The sequence below is a fragment of the Octodon degus genome, unplaced genomic scaffold, assembly GCF_000260255.1.
Source record: "Octodon degus isolate 3935 unplaced genomic scaffold, OctDeg1.0 scaffold00030, whole genome shotgun sequence".
Classification (NCBI taxonomy): Eukaryota; Metazoa; Chordata; class Mammalia; order Rodentia; family Octodontidae; genus Octodon; species Octodon degus.
This window is the reverse complement of record NW_004524606.1, coordinates 12,661,792-12,680,919: the sequence shown is the minus strand read 5'-3', so window position 1 is coordinate 12,680,919 and position 19,128 is coordinate 12,661,792. Positions and strand designations below refer to the sequence as shown.

The following is a 19,128-nucleotide window of genomic DNA, read 5'->3' as shown; positions in this document are numbered from 1 at the left end:
TGTGTTTCCTTGATCAAGTCATAGATGCTAGAGCTTCGAGCAGTTGTGCGATGGTGTGTTGCAGTCGTGTGAGCTGCACAGATTCTGTGCCATGGTTCACAGCTGGTCGTGCAAATGCTTTTGTTTTTGTTGTTGTTATTTTGAAAAATTTGAATTTTTATGGAGTCAGTTGCAGCTTTTTTTAGTCCATAATGCGATACAAGCAGTTTTTTTGTTTTTCATATACTGTTTTTAAAAGTCAGGAAAATAATGTTGTCATGCCTACCCTTTTTATACACAAACTTGGAAGGCAACCTCATGAGTAATCTATCACAAGATATATTTTTGGAAAACACTTCACACTAATTTAATAAAGTCATTACCAAAATTAGGCATAATCTTAAGTACTACTGTTAAATAATGCCACCTAAAATATCATGCAAAAATTCAGATGGACAGAGCTTGTTTTCTCATTATACTGGACTGGTGAGTGATACTTAAACATCTTAGTGCAATACATTTTATTAAAAAATGTTTATTTGGGATGAGTGACCATTGTACATTTATTGGCCTAATTTCTCTCTGTTTTAGAATTTCTTTTCTAAAAGACGGAGGACTTAAAATAGCCAATGTGACTAAAGCAGATTCTGGAACCTACACCTGCACAGCAGAAAACCAGTTTGGGAAAGCGAATGGCACAACTGTCCTGGTGGTCACAGGTGGGTGCGTATCTCACTGACCACACTCCCGAGGGATGCCCTGTACCCCACGTCATCCTGGTTAAGGCTGTTGAGCACAGGTTCTGCATAAGTGCAGTGCAGCATGTAGTAGAACCCATTTTATTTTCTTGTAATTTTATAGGATATATTACGTAATATTTGTTAAGCACAGGACAGTGTGCAAGGAAAGATGCATTAGCAACTATTCCTTATTTTGTGCTGTTCTGCTTGCCCATATTTCACACACAGTGATTTTTTTTTTCAATTTAATTAGAATTTTCTGGTGGTGTCCAAGTTCATGAAAATAATTGCTTAAAGTTGTAGATACAGTTTTTCATGTTATTTGAGAAAAAAAATGAGCAACTGGTATGTGGCAAGTCATTGAACTATGCTAGGGAGGATTTCTACAAAGATACTACTTGCATAAATCTTAAATTCTACCCCAGATAGAAAGAAAAAGTAAGAGTATGAAACAGTGTTCGGAAGAGAACTCACTAAGGGGAAATTGGGACAAAGATTCTAGGGAGACAAAGATGAAAACTAACATTTCCTAGGGACAATTATTTAAACACTGTGGAGACCTTTTAAAAACTTCAGCTTTTGGTTGAATTGAAAAGTGAAGTCAAGGGCTGGTATTTAGCAGACAAATGAGGCCATGGGAATGACATTTTAAAATAATGGCTCTTGCTTCTGTCTTGAGCGCACTGTGCGGAGGAAGGGGAGAAACAGAGAAGTCCTGAGGAGTCATTGCTGTAAATCAGAAAGAAGGTAGTCATGGCCAGCAGGGGCTGGCAGCCGCAGAGACAACGGTGTGGAATCAGATTCTAGATATAACCAGAGCCGGCAGGAAGTACTGCAATTAGATGTTATGTCCAGAGTAAGAGAAGAATACAGAACTTCTGCAAGGTGAACAACAAGATGACAGTCAAAAGAGTTGAGATGGTGCTGGACAGCAATGGAGAGGAGGATGATGACGGCTTCACTTTGGATGTGCTGAGGATGAGATGTTTACAGGTTCTGTGTGGAGCAGGTTGTGGGTTGGCCAGGATCTCAGTGGATGAAAATAGCAGAAGTTCACTTTTTGCTCATAAGACAAGTCCCTGGTGAGTCAGCTATGCCCTCTTCCTTGGGATGAGGGGATTTACTGTCTCCACCATCTGCCATGTGGCCTTTTACCACAGATGGGCAAAGACAGCATATCGTGTACCCATTAGTTTTAGACTTCAGCCTTTCAGTGCAACTCCTATTTCATCAGCCAAAGCACAGCTTCAGGCTATGCTTGAATTCAAATTGTTAAGATTTTAATCCTACTATGTACCCTAAAGAAAGAAATTATGATTGACATCTACATGGAGATGCTGAGTAGGTAACTGAATAGAAGAATTTGGACATAGGAGAGTTATCAGTGCAGAGCTCCCAATCACTGGCTTCTAGGTAGCTGCCTGAAGCCCAGTGGCTAGCTCCTATTATCAAAAGAGTGCATAAATACAGGGAATTCAAAAAATAAAAACAGGACTGAGCACACATTATACACTAAGAAATGTGGGAATAAAAGTTGAAAATTTGGCATAACGATAGACATGAAAGGGCCTGCCAGATGGCTCAGTGGATTAAAGTACCTGCTTAGTCAGACTTAGGGACCAGGACATGCAGCGCCAGCCCCGCTCCCAGGGCGCACTGAGATGGTGATTGAGACTAGGCAGAGTGGTGTATACCTATTATCCCAGCACTTGGAAGGCTATAAACAGGAGGATCACCACAAGTCAGATCTACATAGTGAGATTCTATAGACCCTGCACTAAATATATTTAAAAAAATAGACATGAAAAATGTTTACAGGATGAGAGAAGAAAACTAAGATAATAGAAACCAAGAGACAAAAATTTTAATGAGGAGAAGCCAGTGGTCAAGCACAGCAGTGACAGCTAAGTAATTCCAGTAACAGAAGACCACAAAATTACCACTGGGTACTACAGCAGGGACCTCGATGGGGAAGGTGGGTCAGGGAAACAAAATCCAGGCTGGACTGGATTTCACAGATAACTGAAAAGAAGTGCTCAGAGAAAAATCTACAAATGGCAACTTTGAAGACTTTCGCTGCCATGTTATACTAACACATGGGGAAGATGAGAAAGTGAGGTCTAGGGAAGTAGGGGTCATAAAAGCTGGTAGATCTGTGGTGATGACAGGGAAAAAGTGTGCATGTGGACATTTGCTTTGGGACAAATGCACTGACTGACAGTTTAGCATAGTGCCCCTCTCATTGTCCCCATTCAGAGTTATCACTTGAGTAGTGTCTCAGACATGAAGGACTTAAGTGTGTTTAAACTTCAATGGTAATACTATTCTCAGCCACTGACATTTGTCAAAAAACATACTACCTTTTGTTTTTACCCTTATATTTCACGAAAATAGTGGAACTAAGTTGAAAATGATTCTGTCAATATTATTACAACAGTTTACAGATGACTTTAAATTTTAATATCCTGAGAACTCACATATGCTAATTTCTTAGCACAGATTTGTGGGTCTAGTAAAATATAGTATTTTACTTGAAAATAAGCATATTTCCATCTTGTTCACTTTCAATTACATAGATGTATGTATATACTGTATATCTGCAAACATATACACTGTAAGTCAACTGACATTTCTCCTGTACAAATTGTTTACATTATGATAAAATGCTAACATTTTACCTAATTGTTTTCCTAATAGAACCTACGAGAATAACTTTGGCCCCTTCTAATATGGATGTCTCAGTGGGAGAAAGTGTCATTTTGCCCTGCCAGGTGCAACATGACCCTTTACTAGATATTATGTTTACGTGGTATTTCAATGGGGCCCTCACGGATTTTAAGAAAGATGGATCTCACTTTGAGAAAGTTGGTGGGGTAAGTTGTGGCACTTTCCACATACTTTTTATATTATACCTTCCTATGATACATTGCCTCTGAAAAAACACCTGGAGCATTGGCAAAACTCTAGAGATGTTTCTAAATGAGAGATTCTTGTTTTTCAATTCTGTTTTGATCTAATTTTATTTTTGTAATTACCAGAAATCGAGCACATTTACTTTAGTGTGTAATTGTAATTAAAGTTGGTACATATTGCATTTAAATTTTATACTGCGTGACAATTTTGTTGTACCCCATTTGTATGTAATTGTTTAATCTTAGAATGTCATTTTTATGATAAAGTTGGAACAAAGTTGTATTTAGTAAAGACTTTTGCATTTGCACTGGACATTAGTTCCAAGTCCCTCTCCTTTTACAGATTTACAATTTGTAGACTTGAAGAGTATATTTTCTCAGGGTCACTTTGCTAATAGTGGTGGAGCTTCAAGCTTAGGTCTGTGTGTCTTTTCAATGCATACACTCTCCAATAACCTGCTGTTTCCTGGTTTGTGGTGGGTCTGTTTCAGGAAAAAAGAAATGGTTGCAAGGCAAAGTTAACATTTGGTGAATAGCTAAGCAGTCACTCTGGATTGCTCAGTCCTGGGTCTCACAGTGAGCCTCATAGCTAGTGTGTATCTGTGAATTCAGTCGAGCAAGCCCAGCCTCTTTTGCATGTGTGTTGCATTGAGCCAGTGCTACTTTAATTCTGTTTGGAAGTACGTCAAAGCTGGGTTTTGCCCTTACAGATTAACATGTGGACATCAGCAAAACACATCATGGTCACCTCAACTGTATTAATTTGACAAGCTTTGTTATTAATTTATGTTTAAGTAGCTATAGGTATATTAACATATTAGGATTATGTACAGCCTGAAAGGCTGATTCTTGGAGTAGATTTGGTAATATACCTCAAAAGATGTGTTCAAGTACTTGTGCCTAGTAACTCAGAATATGACCTTATTAGGAAATTAGGTTACTGCAGAAGTAATGAATCACATTCAAATGAAATTGCCCTAGAGCAGGTGGGCTCCCATCCAACAGACGGTTCTTTTTACACAAAGGTGGCAATTTGGATCCAGTTGCAGAGAGAAGATGCCATGCAAAGTCACAGAGCCAGATAAGGCCTGGTGATGGTGGAATCAGAGGCCAGAGGCAATGTGTTGGACGTGAATGGGTCCTGGAAACTGGAAGAGGCCGGGAGGGACCAGCCCTCCACAATCTGAAGGGAGCACAGCCCATCCGCTCCTTGGTGTCAGACTTTTAGTCTCCAGAGCCATAAAAGGACAATGTATATTGTTCAAAGCCACTCCATTTGTGGTGCTTTTCATGCCTATCCTAGTAAACTAACATAAAATGAAAAATATTTGAAAGAAAGTAGAAAGAGAGAAATTACTGACCTATCTACAATTAAGCAAAATTTCAAGTACTAGTTTTCCAATTTTTCTGACAGATTGAAGAATTTGCAAACCATTATCAGCTGCTACAACCCCTCAGGATTTCTTTTACTATTACTGTAAGTGCACACCCTTTTAGTTTCTCACCAGTTTCTTCCATCACAATAGAAAGGCGTATAGGTGTATTCTCACCTGCCTGTCTATGCCACACTCAGGATCTCTTACACCTTTTCTTTCCTGCCTCCTTGCCGAGCAGACTTGGCAAGAATGAAAGCCTAACATGTACCTTTCATAAAGACCTACAAGCAACCTACAAAACGTTCTTGCCTTAACCATAGTCGTAACTTTAATTTTTAGATAAATAACTCAATTTGAAATATTAATTATCTTTACATATAAAGTAGGTTATTATGTTTGTGGTTTGGCAGCCGGATTTCAACTATGCTGGTAATATTTTATCCAACACAAGACCTTTTGTCTTAGTTAATGCTAAATAAATATTCATGGAAAAACTAGAAATCCAAAGTCCTTTCATTATAATGTGCATCACACAGCCACAAAGAAATGCTCAGAGGTTGAGCAGGATTGCTGCTTTCTGTAAGAGGAAATTGTAGTTAAGAACATTGAAGTTAATAATATCATTTAACTTTCCTCATTTACAGAGCACTGATGGCTGTACAGGGGCATAAAGTCATCTCTATAAAGAGTCAAGTGTCTGAAACATGAAATTTCATCAATTAATACCATCACTTGCCAGTTCTGTTCTTTCCCTCAAACACTGGTTCATAGCCTACGAATTTTTTTTATTGACTGGTGCCATTAGTAACTTAATATTCTCCCATCAGGATAAAACTGTAAGGCTTACAAGATGACATTGCCCTTAAGCACAAGCAATTAAGTAAATCATTTTTCCTTTCTTGCATGAGAAAGGAATTATGTAACAGCTCTTATCCTCTGATTCTGTATTCAGTGTTGCATGCACATTAATACGTAGTTTTTCAATGTGTTCATAGATATATGCCTTATTTTATAAAAAGGAAAATCTGAGCAAAGAAGCAGGTAAGTAGAGAAAGTTGCCTGCCCAGGTGCGTAGAGCCACAGATTTAAAGCGGGAGGAGTGATTTTGCTTATAGAAAATTGACTAAAAATTTTGAGCCAATCCAGCCAGTTTTCTGGGGACTGTACTATATATTCAGTATTCAATCATCTATTTTATTTTAGGGAAGGGTCTACAGGATGTTCAGAGTCTCATTATTAGATTGGACTCCTAGTGATCTGCCTGTTTACAGCCCCCCAGGAGCTGGCATTACAGGCACATGCCACCACGCCCAGTCTCAATCACTGTCTCAGCACAGTCCCCCTCCCCCCAGGAGGGGACACTGCAGCCCAGGGATCAACCCCCTGGCCCCTGTGCCTGCTTGCAGGAGCTTTAATCCGCTAAGCTCTTTGGCTGGCCCTCAATCACTTATTTTTAAGAAATCATTTATTCATGAAAAAACATAAAATAAAAAATTAGTAATTTGCAGTAGATTATATAAATTTCAGCATGTTCCAAAATGTAGAATAACATCAATGACGGGTTATGCAAATTATGCACTCACAAATGCTTATTTAATTCAGTGTCTAAAACCCTTAGGGGAAACTGCAGTATCATAATGAAATGAACAGAAAAAGGCTTCCAGTTCAGTTGAGGTTGCCAGGTAAATCCTTGCAGGTATAGTATGACGAGATCAGAGAAGGGGGCTTCGTGTTCAGATACACAAAATTTTTAGGATGCTGTTGTTGCTTTGCAATGCCCATGATGAGTGACTTCAATTTCTGTTTCTTATTTTCTGCCCTCTTTTCATTAGTTTTAGTGTTTGCCACTCTCCCTCATTCCATAAGACCTTGAACATACTGATCTCTTCCTGGAGTACTGTTCTCGCTCCTTTTTGCCGATCTTTATATATCTTCATATATAATTTGTTAATTCAAATAAGAAAACATATTCAACTGTGTGTATTTTGAATTCGCATATGTACATTTAAAAGAAAAAAGGGAGAGTTAGCGTTTATATTGTTTATTAAATCTTCCATGCCTATGTCTGATAATCTGAGCAACTACTTTGAAGATAACAATATACAATATAAAAAGCCATTGTTAATTTCCTGTCTTCCTATTTTGAAATTCTACTTCATTTTTGTTTTTATTCTTTTTAAAAAATTATAATTTTTTAGGGAAGGGTCTACAGGGTGTTCAGGGTCTCACTACTAGATTGGACTCAGAGTGATCAACCTGTTTTCAGCTTCCCAAGAGCTGGGATTACAGGAGTGCACACCACCACACCCAGTCTCAATTGTAGTCTCAGCATGCCATGGTGGCAAGGCCAGTAAGGCAGGCCAGGGGATTGAACTCCCAGCCCCTGCTCCTCTTGCCGGCCCTAAAAAATTATGAATTATAAAAGAAGAGATATAGGCTCAACAGCTCATGTATGATAGCATTCTATCATACTCACTTCCAAACCTGAGATTGCAGCAGAAAAAAAGATTCCATTTTATTCCTACATGGCACCTCTCTTGCCCAATCTATAAATCCAGATTATCTTTCTTTCACAGGAAAAAATGAATAACACTCAAAAATATGGGAAAGAAAAAACTGTTAGCTTCTATGTGAAGCTGTACAACCTGTTAATTTAAGTCTGATTTTAGGAATAATCAAGGGCAATTTTTCTTGCTTAATAAGCTAAATTTGGATTTAAGACTTATTGTATAAGGGTCTGCCAAATAGCTCAGCTGATTAAAGCACCTGCAAGCAGGCGCAGGGGCTGGTGATTTGATCCCTGGGCCTGTCATGACGACCCCCCCCCCCCGGGGGTGTGTCTGAGACTGTAATTGAGACTAGGTGTGGTGGTACTGGCCTGTAATCCTAGCTCTTGGGAAGCTGAAAATAGGTGGATCATTAGAAGTCTGCTCTAGTAGTAAGACCCTGAGCACCTTGTAGACCCTTCCCCCCCAAAAAAAAAATTGCACACAAAGAAACAAACAAAAGACCTATTATATGATAGGAGTTCCTGGAAAATAAAACATTTAAGACAAAATGCACTCCAGGGAGACGGCTCAGTATAATAAGTGCTTGCGTGACAAGTGCAGGGTCCTGAGTTCAATCCGCAGATCACAAAATTAAAAATAAATAAATAAAAGACTAAATGCACCAAGGATTCACCAGATATTATAAAGATATTTAAATGTATTTGCTTTGCCTGGGCATGTAATCCCAGCACTTATAAAGCTGAGACAGAATGATCCCCATGACTCTGAGGCTAGCCTGGGCTACATAGTGAGTTCACGGTCACCCTGAACTGAGAGTCTATCCCAAGAAAACAAAACAAAAAATAAAACCAAGTTTTGCTTTGATGAAGCTTCCGTGCTACAAGTACTTTAAAAATGAAGAAAGTCTAGAACCAACCTGCACAGTTTTATAAACATTTTTTTTAATTGGAGCTATGATGAATTAGAATATGTACTGATAAAAGTCACTGGAAGCAAAAGAAGCTAAGCAGCGACCCCCGATCTGCCGCTCATTTGACTGGCTCACTCAGAAGGCTTCCTTCTGCGCAGCCACAGTATCGCTGTACTTACCGCAGCTGCTTGTGAACTTGGTGCTTGCTGCATGCTTCCAGCTGTGCGTGGTAGAGGAGGGCGTCCTTAGCAGCGATGCTTTGTGTGTGATAGCGACGTGTGGCTACTTGGTATTATGACTTGATTTATGTCACAATTATTCAGGGGTGAAAAGTAAAATTTAGGAAAAGTCAGTCCTTTCTCAGGGTACAGCTATGCAGAAGTGCATCCTAAAAGACACGACAAGAATGTCAAAGGAAGCCTATTGTCAGACGAGAAGAAAGGGGAAGGGGGAAGAAATAAGGTGTAGTGGTGAGCATCAGTATTGTCAAAATACCTTATAAACATTTACCACTCCCTGAAAATATGAAACTGGAAGTTGGATGGGGAGGTGGTGGGTGGAACACTCAGGAAAGTGTGTCCATTACTCTGTATGACCCATATACACTAATAAAAATTGTGGGAAAAGGTTTACATGTGGATTTTAAACGTGGATCTGAGACAAAGCACCTATTCCACTAATTCCTGTGACACTCTGAATTTTTTAAATATTTCCCCTTTAAATATGATCTTTTAAATTCTATAAATTGTCTAAACTCCAAAGGATCTGCTAACTTAGATCATTAAAAGAAAGTATCTGTTAAGTAATAAGCCCATAAATATGGGGATAATACTAGAAAAAAAAATATTTTTGTGGGTTTTAAACACACCTTCTGAAGCACCACTCCTCTCCAACTGCTACTTGGCAAAGAAGCAAGGTTCCCCAATTCCAGATGGAAAAAGGCAAATACACAAAACAGTTTTTTATTTCCCCAGCTCATCTTCTGGTCAGCCAGTCAAACAGACTCAGTTTTAATTAGAGTGCAGTTGGTACTCCAGGACTATGTTTCTTAAGTACAGCCTATATTAAGGTGAATGGTTCAAACCAAGCACGATAGAATAGAAATCCAGTAAGGTAAACTTGAATATTTGAGAAAATACGGAAGAGTATTTTCAAACCAAAGAATGTAAAACATATGCTCCTACAATCCATGAAATAGCAGTTACAGTCAAATCCACAGCTATCCGTGAAAGGATTTAAACAAAAAGTATACAATTATGTATCAGGCAAAAATGAGGTAAAAATGCAAAATTTCAAACAAAGAACAATTCATGGCACAGGTAACCATGAACCCATAATGTTCCACATAATATATACTTAAAATATAATAGGCAAAATTCAAAGAAATAATGAGAAAAAAATTACTGTGTAGACTTTGAGAGTCTTTTTTCTACCCATCAGAGGATCGACTTGCCACCAATGATAAACAGAAAATTTTGTACTGCAGCTTACTGAAATAACATTTGCAGTGATATCTCAGTTCTTGAACTTAATTTGTCCTACAATATTGTAAATGATGGCTTTATATCTGTTTATATGATTTTTTTTCCAGTACTAGGGATTGAACTCAAGACCCTGCACTTGCCAGGCAGGAGCTTATGCTACTGAGCTATCTCCCCTGCCCTATTTCTGCTTATATGGGAAAGATAGCCACAGTTGTGTTTGTCACCTGATACAGAGTTTTAAACAAAGATGCGATTTTGCCAAATGCATTTGTTTGTGAACCCAATTGCTCATCAACAAAACTACTCATGAACCAAGGACTTGAAAAATTGTTTCTCAAAGTGAATAATACACATCCTAATTTTCTATATACCTTTGTAAAAATTAAGTAAAAAAACCAATGAAAAAAGTATGAAGAAGAGATGGGAAAACAAAAGATGTAATTTCAAAATGCATTAGATAATTGTTAGCTTTTTGGAAGAAGGGTAGTGATGCCCCGTTATTGATGTCCTTTCCAGTCCTGAGAATACTTGCTCAGGTAAGACAGTATTGAGGCATGTTGAAGTTATATACATATAGATTCTTCATTAAAAAAAACTGATCCTGAATGCCAGCTTATAGAACCTGGTTGAGTGTCTTATGCACGGTTCATTTTTAGTTCTCTTTGCCTCAGATTTCTCATCTGTAAAATGGAGTTGATTGTAATACTTAATTCAGGTGTGTGAATGGTATACTAAGAACAACACTTATTAGCTCTTACTCATATTACTAAATCTGTTAGCACTGGAGGTAGGATTGTTTCCAAATTGTTTTTCAGCAAAGCTGTAGAAATTTATACTCTGAATAGCAGTAATTCTTGCATATCCTTTCTTGAACATGGATTTATCCTTGATTTTTTTTTTAATTTTGTCTAACAGATGGTTGGAAAGCATTATCTCTTTATTGCCAGCTTCTCAAGTCTGAGAGATTGAAAAATCTCTCTGTTTGTCTATTAGTAGTTTGGGTACTAAGGAAAGATTAAAATTTACCATGTAATCAACTCCTCCAAATCAAGAAATTTGGGACTTAATATAGCACTAGCTTTAATGAAATGCAAGATTATGTCTTTAAATGAAATGAGAAAAGTATCTTTTATTTCTAACTAGAAAAATTCACAAAAATCTTAGCTGCCTGGTTTATAATAGACAAGAATGTTTTGTTTTTAAATCTGGCAATAGAAAGTGACTAAAAATTGCAAAAACAAAATGCAAATTGCTCCAAGACAACTATCAGCTTGACAGAAATTTTTTTTTTTTTTTGCTAAAGTCAAAGTAATGAAATTTACCGCTGTATGTATCAGATATTCATCTCCTGCTTCAAATGCTAGCTGGACACTGTTGTCTTTGGAGCACAGCAGGAAATAATAGACATCCAAATTCCAGGGCGGCCCAGTGTGGCACTGCACAATCCCAGCAGGAGGCTGAGGCAAGAGCATAACCAGGAGCTCCAGTCCAGCCCAGGCTACATAGTGAGTTCAAGGCCAGCAGAAAGACAATGCTGAGAATCTGTCTCAAAAGAAAAATCAAACCAAATCCAAAGAAAACAAAGTTCCTAGTGCATACTGGACATTCCCTATATCAACATATCATATTCATCTTCTACTAATTGCCAATCTCTAGACTTTGTTCTTCTGGTAGGATGCAGGATTTATATTTTATAGACTTTAAATTTATTCATTTATTTGGCACAGGGTCTCACTACCACAGCTCCGACTTGTAGTAATCCTTCCGTCTCATCCTCCCCAGCTCTGGGATTACAGGCATGTGCCACCATGCTTGGTTTCGTTGACCAGCAGGCGGCCCAGGGTTCCAGGGCCAGCATGGCATGCAGTACCAAGGATGGAACTCCAATCCTTGTGCTTACTAGGCCCGTACTTAGGCCGTCACGCTATTTCCCCAGTCCTTTTTTTTATAGATTTTAATAAGACCTTATTTATTCAGATTATTCACTATATCACAGTTAAATTCTTGGGAAATAATTTCCTCCAGGATTTCACTTTTCTTTTAACTTTCTCAATTATACCACTCATAAAATAAGAACTTTTATTTTCACAAAATCAACTACCTCTGTACTTTTTTCCTCAGACTTTTCATAACTTTTCTTGATTTGATAAAGATGGACAAGCTAAGAAAATTTGAGCATGATGGAAATGTTAAAAACAGTGTTCACAGAGCACCATAAAAAACTCATGGGATGTTAGAAAGGATATACTCTGCCTCTAGGAGAGAAATGTAGAGGGGAATATGATGCTAGTGACTATTGCAGGGCAGTTGCATGGGGGAATGTTGTCATTTCCTCACAAACCTCCAATAAAATTGAATTACTTAGCAATTCTTCGGATTTGGCTTTTTTATTGTTGTTTTATTTTTTGTTTTTGTTTTCTGCTGGAAAGTGTAATGGACTGTTTTTAATTTCTTATAAGTTGCACTGAGATTGTAATGTCCCACATGCTGCTTGTTTTATCCTGTTGAAAAATGTAAGCTGGGCCAGCCAAGTAGTTCAGCAGATTACAGTGATTGCAAGCAGACACAGGGGTCAGGGGTTCGATCCCTGGGTAGACCCTTCCCTAAAATACACACACACACAAAAAGAAAGAAAGACAAAGGAAAAGAAAAAAAAAAACCCATAAACTACTAAGAGTGGTGTGTGTATTTATGTACATGTGAGTGTGTGCATGTATACCACTATATGAAAAATCCAAATATATTAATGTAAAAATATTTTAAAATTTCTAATGTGTCAAAGAGACTTAATAATAATTCAACTCTTAACTGCTTTTCATTCCATGAGGTCTTTTGTTTTTTCAAATTCTGTATCTACTCTTTATATTAGCATCTCTTCTGCAAATTAGAAAAGATAGCTCAGATTACAATGCCTGCAAGCAGGCACAGGGGCTGGAGGTTTGATCCCCAGGCCTGCCATGCTGGCTCCACCCCTGGGGTGTGCTGAGATGGCAATTGAGACTAGGCATGTGGCGCGTGCCTGTAATCCCAGTTTGGGAGGTTGTAAATAGGCGGATCACTCCAAGTCTGATGTAGTATTGAGACCCTAAACACCCTGTAGACCCTTCCCTAAAATACAAAACAAAATAAAACAAAAAATAAGGTAGCTCATCGCTGGAGGCAGATGGTAACACTTGTGTGCAGAGGGGGGTCTTGTTGATGGAATTTTGTTTTTTTCAAACATGAAAAGGACCAAAGTTTATGAATAGATATAGGAAAAGTAAACTAAAGTCAAAATAGGAATCATTTCAGTAAATACAATAAATATACAAATAAAATCACATCAAATTAGGAGACAAGTAGTCTCTGATGATTAGAGCGTTACAATGTATTTCTTCTGGCCAATTTTTTTCCAGAACCAGGCATTGAACTCAGGCCCTTGAGCTTGCCAGGGAAGTTCTGATTCTACTGAGCCATTTCCCTGGCCCCTGGCCAATGATTTTTTTAACTAGGTATAGTTTTCATATCATACAATTCAGCCATTGGAAATGTAAAATTTATTGGTTTTTAATATAATCATTTACTTATCTTTCCATCATAGTAGTCAAATTCAGAATACTTTTTCATACTTGTAAAAGACACTTTATTCCCAGCCCTTCATGCCACATTTGTAACCATGATCTCACATATTTTAATACTTTGGGCATTCTATATAAATGAAATCATAAAATACATACCCTTTTTTGACTATGGGTTGTAATTAAGCATTTTAGAGCAATTGAAAGTTCACAGAAAAACTGTATAGAAAGTAGACTCCTAGTGGAGCCCTGGGCTATAGATACATAGTGCTTCCCACGTCATTAATGTCTCTCACAGAGTGCCATGTTTGTTACAGCTGATGAGGGTACATTGGCCCATCATTACCCCCAAGTGCACTGTGTATATTAAGCTCATTCTTGTATATTCTGCACACTGCAACACACATGTAGTGGTTTGTGACCTGCCATCACAGTCTCGTGCAGAACAGCTTCAGTGCCCTAAAAGATTCTGTTTATCTGTTCATTCTTATGTCTCCTCTAACACCTGGTAGGTGCTCTTTTTAACTTTTATTTTTTAGTGACTTCACACTTCTGCTTTTCCCAGAATATTATAAACTAATTCTAGATGGTTAACAACTTAAGTTTGCAGACCAAAAAATTAGAGTAAAAAAAGGACTGCAAAGACAGCCAACATTTTGGTGCTAGCCTTTCAAGGTCAGTGAGGACTCAGGACATAAGAGAACCTGTAATGTAACATCCTGTAACTCAGTGATGTTATGGGAGATTATGGGGCCACAGAGGAAAGTGATCTACGATGTACAGTGTGCCTAAGGAGAGTCACCTAGAGTGAAAAAAATCTCGCAGGATTTCACAGAGAGCAAATTGATCAAGCAAGGGCCATGACTCATCCACATGGCTGACACTGACAAAGGATCTACAAACTGAGGTACACGGTTTCAGGGTAAATCCTGAGAGGATTTGACTGACTTTATCAGGTAGCAAAAGTTACATTTTTTGTTATATAGGTCTTGCTTTAACTTGGTCTTAACCATCCAGCAGAAAATCGTAACCACAAAGTATAAAAAGTAAAGCTATGTTAATATGCTGAGCTGTAAAAGGCTCAAGTAAACAACTTCTGACATTGCCAGTCCTGCAGATAACCTACTATAATAATAATTATAGAGTATATAGCTTTTCTAGACTTCTATCACTTAATAATACACTTAGTATTTTCTGATTTCAGTTTTTGTTAGTTCAGTTCTTCTTAGTAGCAAATAATATTCCACTTTCCAGGTGTATCAAAATTATTTATTCCCTCACACATTGAGCAATAGTTTGATAGCTTCTGAGTTTGACAATTATGCATGAATCAGTTGTAAATATCCATGTTAAAATTTATGCAAACATAATGTTTAATTTGTTTGTGTGATTACTAATTGCAGGATCCTATAGTAAAAATATATGTATTTGTAAGAAATAATCAACATGTCTTCTAGCATTTAGTAATGCTGATGGCCTGGATTTTGGCTATTCTGACAGATATGTAATGGTACTTTATTGTTGTTTTAACTCATAATTCCCTAGTGACATCTAACGTTAAGCATTCTTTCATGCATCATCTCACCATCTATGTCTTCTTTGAAGAGGTATCTAGCTATTGTGTTCACATGTTAATTAGATTTTATTAGCTTTCTTGAGTTTTATTTTGTATGTGTATTTAACACAGGATCTACAGGGTCTCATTACACAGATTGGACTCATAATGATCCTCCTGTTTTCAGCCTCCCTAGTGCTGGGATTACAGGCCCACGTCACCACACAGTCTCAATCTTGCCGTCTTAGTGTGCCCTGGGGTGAGGCCAGCACGGCCTGCCTTTGCATCTGCCTGAACAGGTGCTTTAATCTGCTGAGCCATCTGTCCAGCCCAGCTTTTTTGAGTTTTAAGGTTTCTTTGTATATTCTATATGAAAGTTTTTCAAAAGAAAAAATATTGTGAATATTTTCTCCTAGTCTGTGGCTTTTCCTCTCATTCTCTAAGCATGTTTAACAGAGCAGATGATTTTTCATTCTAACTAAGTCTAGCTTGTCACATGTTTTTCCCTGGATTGTGCCTCTGGCATGTCTGTAGAGCCTTTGTTGTATTTAAGGTCATCTATGTTTTCTCTTCTTAATTTTATTTTTTTTTAATCTAAGAGTGAAGCTGTGACATGTTGAGTTAATTTTTCTCCAAAGTGTAAAATCTGTGCCTGGAATTTTTTCCCCTTGTGACTGTCCAATTTTCTAGCAACACACAATTGAAAGGCTATCTTTGAACCATTGTATTTCTTTTACTCCTTTGCCAAATATTAGTTGATGGTATTTTATGGATCTATTTTGGGCTTTCCATTCTGCTATATTAATGTATTTGTTCTTTCATGAAAAGCATACATTTCTTTTCTGTTCCTTTAGCTTAAGATTTGACATTGGATAATGTCAGTGTTCCAGCCTTGTTCCTTTTAAATAGTGAAGAGCTGTTCTGAGATTTTGTCTTTATCTTTGAATTTAGAATCAGGTTGTTAATATCCACAAACTGATCTACTTGGGCTATGATTGGCATTGTGGTGAAGCTCTAAACCAAACTGGGGAGAATTAACACTTTGACATTATTGCATGTTCTTATTCATGAACATAGAATCTCTTTCCACTTATTGTATTACTTGGTTTCTTCTATCTGACTTTCATAGTTTTGGATGGAACTTGATTACATTTGGTTAGATTTACACCCAAGTGTTTCAGTAATTTGAGGTGCTAGCATAAATTTCTTAGTTCAAGTTCCATGCATACATTCTTTGTGTTAAAGAAAGTGAGTGAATATTGTGTACCATTAGCCTTACATCCTATTCACTTGTTAGTTCTAGGGTATTTTTAGTTGTTATGGTTGTTGATGTCTTCAGCTTTTCTAAATAGAAAATCATGCTCTCTGTAAACAAAGCTAGTTATATTTTCTCCTTCAAATTGGTTTACCTTTTATTATAATTTCTTATCTTATTTCATTGGCTAGGGTTTTCAGTATGATGCCGGAAAACAGTAATGGAAGGGCCATGCTTGGTTGGTGTCTGGTTTTAAAACAAGAACTTAGTTTCTCACCATTAAGTTCAGCACAAGTTATAAGTTGTTTGTTGAGGTTCTTTATCAAATCAGGAAACTTTAATATGTGCTGGACTTTATCAATTTATTTTAAATTTGCATATCATTGTGTAATCATTGTTTAGTTTGCTGTGATACATTTCACATTCATTCTTAAGTGGTTAGTCAGTCTTTCATGCCTGATCCAAAGTCCACTTTGTTGCAATTTTTTAAATGTATTATCAGATTCAATTTGCTAATATTTTCTTAAGTAGCTCTGTATCCATGTTCATAAAAGCTATTGGTGTATAGTTTTCTTGTGCTACCTTTGTGTGGTTTCAGTGATAGTGTAATGTATGTGGGTTAGGCAGTATTTCCTTCACCTCTATATTCAGGAAGAAATGAGATGAAATTGGTATAATTCTTTAATTAAAGATTTGATTAAATTAACCACTGAATGCATGTTCCCCTGATGCTCTCTCTTTTAGGAGATTTTTAATTATTGATTTAATTTCATATATATTCATATACATATGCATATATATATATATATATATATATCCAGATTGTCTCTTTTCTGTGAATTTTGGCAGAATGTATATTTCAAAGAATTGGTTCATTTCATTTAAGATATCAAATTTATGGACACAGAGTTTCTGATAATAGCCATTTGTGGATTTCTTTTTCCATGGCCATGAACTCTTTAGGGATGTTCTCTCTCCCTCTTCTGACAGCAGTAATTTCTTTCTTTTCTTCATTTTCCTCAGACTTAGAGGCTTACAGACTTTATAGATCTTTTCAAAGAATAAGCTTCTGCTTTTGTTGATTTTTCTCTATTGATTTTCTGTTTTAGTATTATTGGCTGTTGATCTAATATTTATTTCTTTTATTGTGTTTGCTTTGGATTTAATCTGCTCTTCTTTCTCTGGCCTTATAAGGTGGAAACATAGATTAGTGACCTTAGACTTTTATTCTTAAATAATATATGCACTCACTGCTATAAATTTCCCTCTAAGCACTGTTCTGACCACATCCACAAACTATGATAAAAATTATGTGCATTTAGTTTAAGCTATTTTTTATAAGTTCACTTGAGGTCTCTTATTGGACTCATTTCTTCATGTAGAAGTAAGTTGTTCAAGCAACAAAACTTGTGGGTCTTTTCAGCCATCATTTCATCATTGATTCCTAGGCTATCTTTCGAGTGTGGCCTCACAGCAGACACTATGTGTGTTATATGTTCTTGCAGTTCTTCAGTATCTTTTATGGCTTGGAAAGTGACCTGTTTCCAGGAATACTACACTTGAACTTGAGAAGAATGGATAATCTGCTGTTGTTGGAAAAATGACATCTAGACAGTGTTATATTCATTTGAAACAGTTTCAAAACAAGTCAGTAGGACAGTTACAATAATTAATACGTTGTATATTGTTGTCTTGGTAGTAGTTATTCAGAGGACAAGGTGTAGATGTGATATCTTGTCTAAACAATATTAGTACAAGCCTTTTTTTCTCATTGAACTAAGAGACAGCAGCTGTATATCTGTCATAGATAGATAGATAGATAGATAGATAGATAGATAGATAGATGATAGATAGATAGACAGAGAAGTCTTTAAAGGACCTTTTCATACTTGATGCCAGTCCAAATATTGTAGGTATTTGAATTCAGCAAAATAACCCAATATAGTACAATAGTCCATAATAGTAGTGAGTTATTAGCACAACTGGCAATTGTCCGAAGTTGTTTACTTGAGCCTTTTGCAGCTCAGCATATTAATATAGCTTTACATTTTATACTTTGTGGTTACACTTTTCTGTTGGATGGTTAAGATCAAGTTAAAGCAAGACCTATATAACAAAAAATGTAACTTTTGCTATCTGATAAAGTCAGTCAAATCCTCTCAGGATTTACCCTGAAACCATGTACAGAACCTTGTAGATCTTTTGTCAGTGTCAGCCATCTGGATGAGTCATTGCCATTGTTTGACAAATTTGAGAGATGACTAGATCCAGAGTGCATGAAAATGGGATTAAGGGTATGTGATTACTAACAGTGTGTCACAGAGTGTCCTCTGTGAAATCCTGAGACACTCTCTCCATAGGCATACTACACATCATTGATCACTTTCCTTTGTTGTCCCATGATCTCCTTGATCAGAAAATTTGAGACACCACTGAGTTACAGGATGTCACAGCAGAGGTTCTCTTATGTCCTGAGTCTTCACTAACCTTGAAGGGCTAGGGACAAAATGTTGGCTGTCTTTTCTTCATTTTCCCCAGTTAGCTTTCTGAGAGGTTTACTGACTTTATAGATCTTCAGGGTTTGTAGCATCAAGAATTGAACTCAAGACCTTGCACTTGCTAGGCAGGTGCTTGTGTCACTGAGCTATATCCCCAAATCTCAGGATTCTAGGTTGATGGGTCTGATTTGGCTTTATTGTCTCCTGAACACTTTAAATACCTCATTCCTTTTTCTTGTTTCTCAGATGTTAGATGTAATCTTACCTGTTTTTATACAGGGAAATTATCCTGACCTGTTTTAATTTCTTTTCTTATGATGAGACAAAATACCCAATATCTACAGTTAAAGGA

The 19,128-nt window shown here is 37.0% G+C and overlaps 1 protein-coding gene across 2 annotated transcripts in view; it reads left to right on the top strand.

Annotated features, from left to right (window-relative positions):
* Cntn3 (contactin 3) overlaps positions 1-19,128 on the top strand; it is a 264,165-nt gene that overhangs the window by 204,532 nt on the left and 40,505 nt on the right. For both annotated transcript variants that reach the window (XM_004629518.2, XM_023713332.1), the window contains 2 exons: positions 571-698; positions 3,417-3,592. In XM_004629518.2, coding sequence (XP_004629575.1) covers positions 571-698; positions 3,417-3,592 — 304 coding nt within the window. The remainder of the gene's footprint in view (positions 1-570; positions 699-3,416; positions 3,593-19,128) is intronic.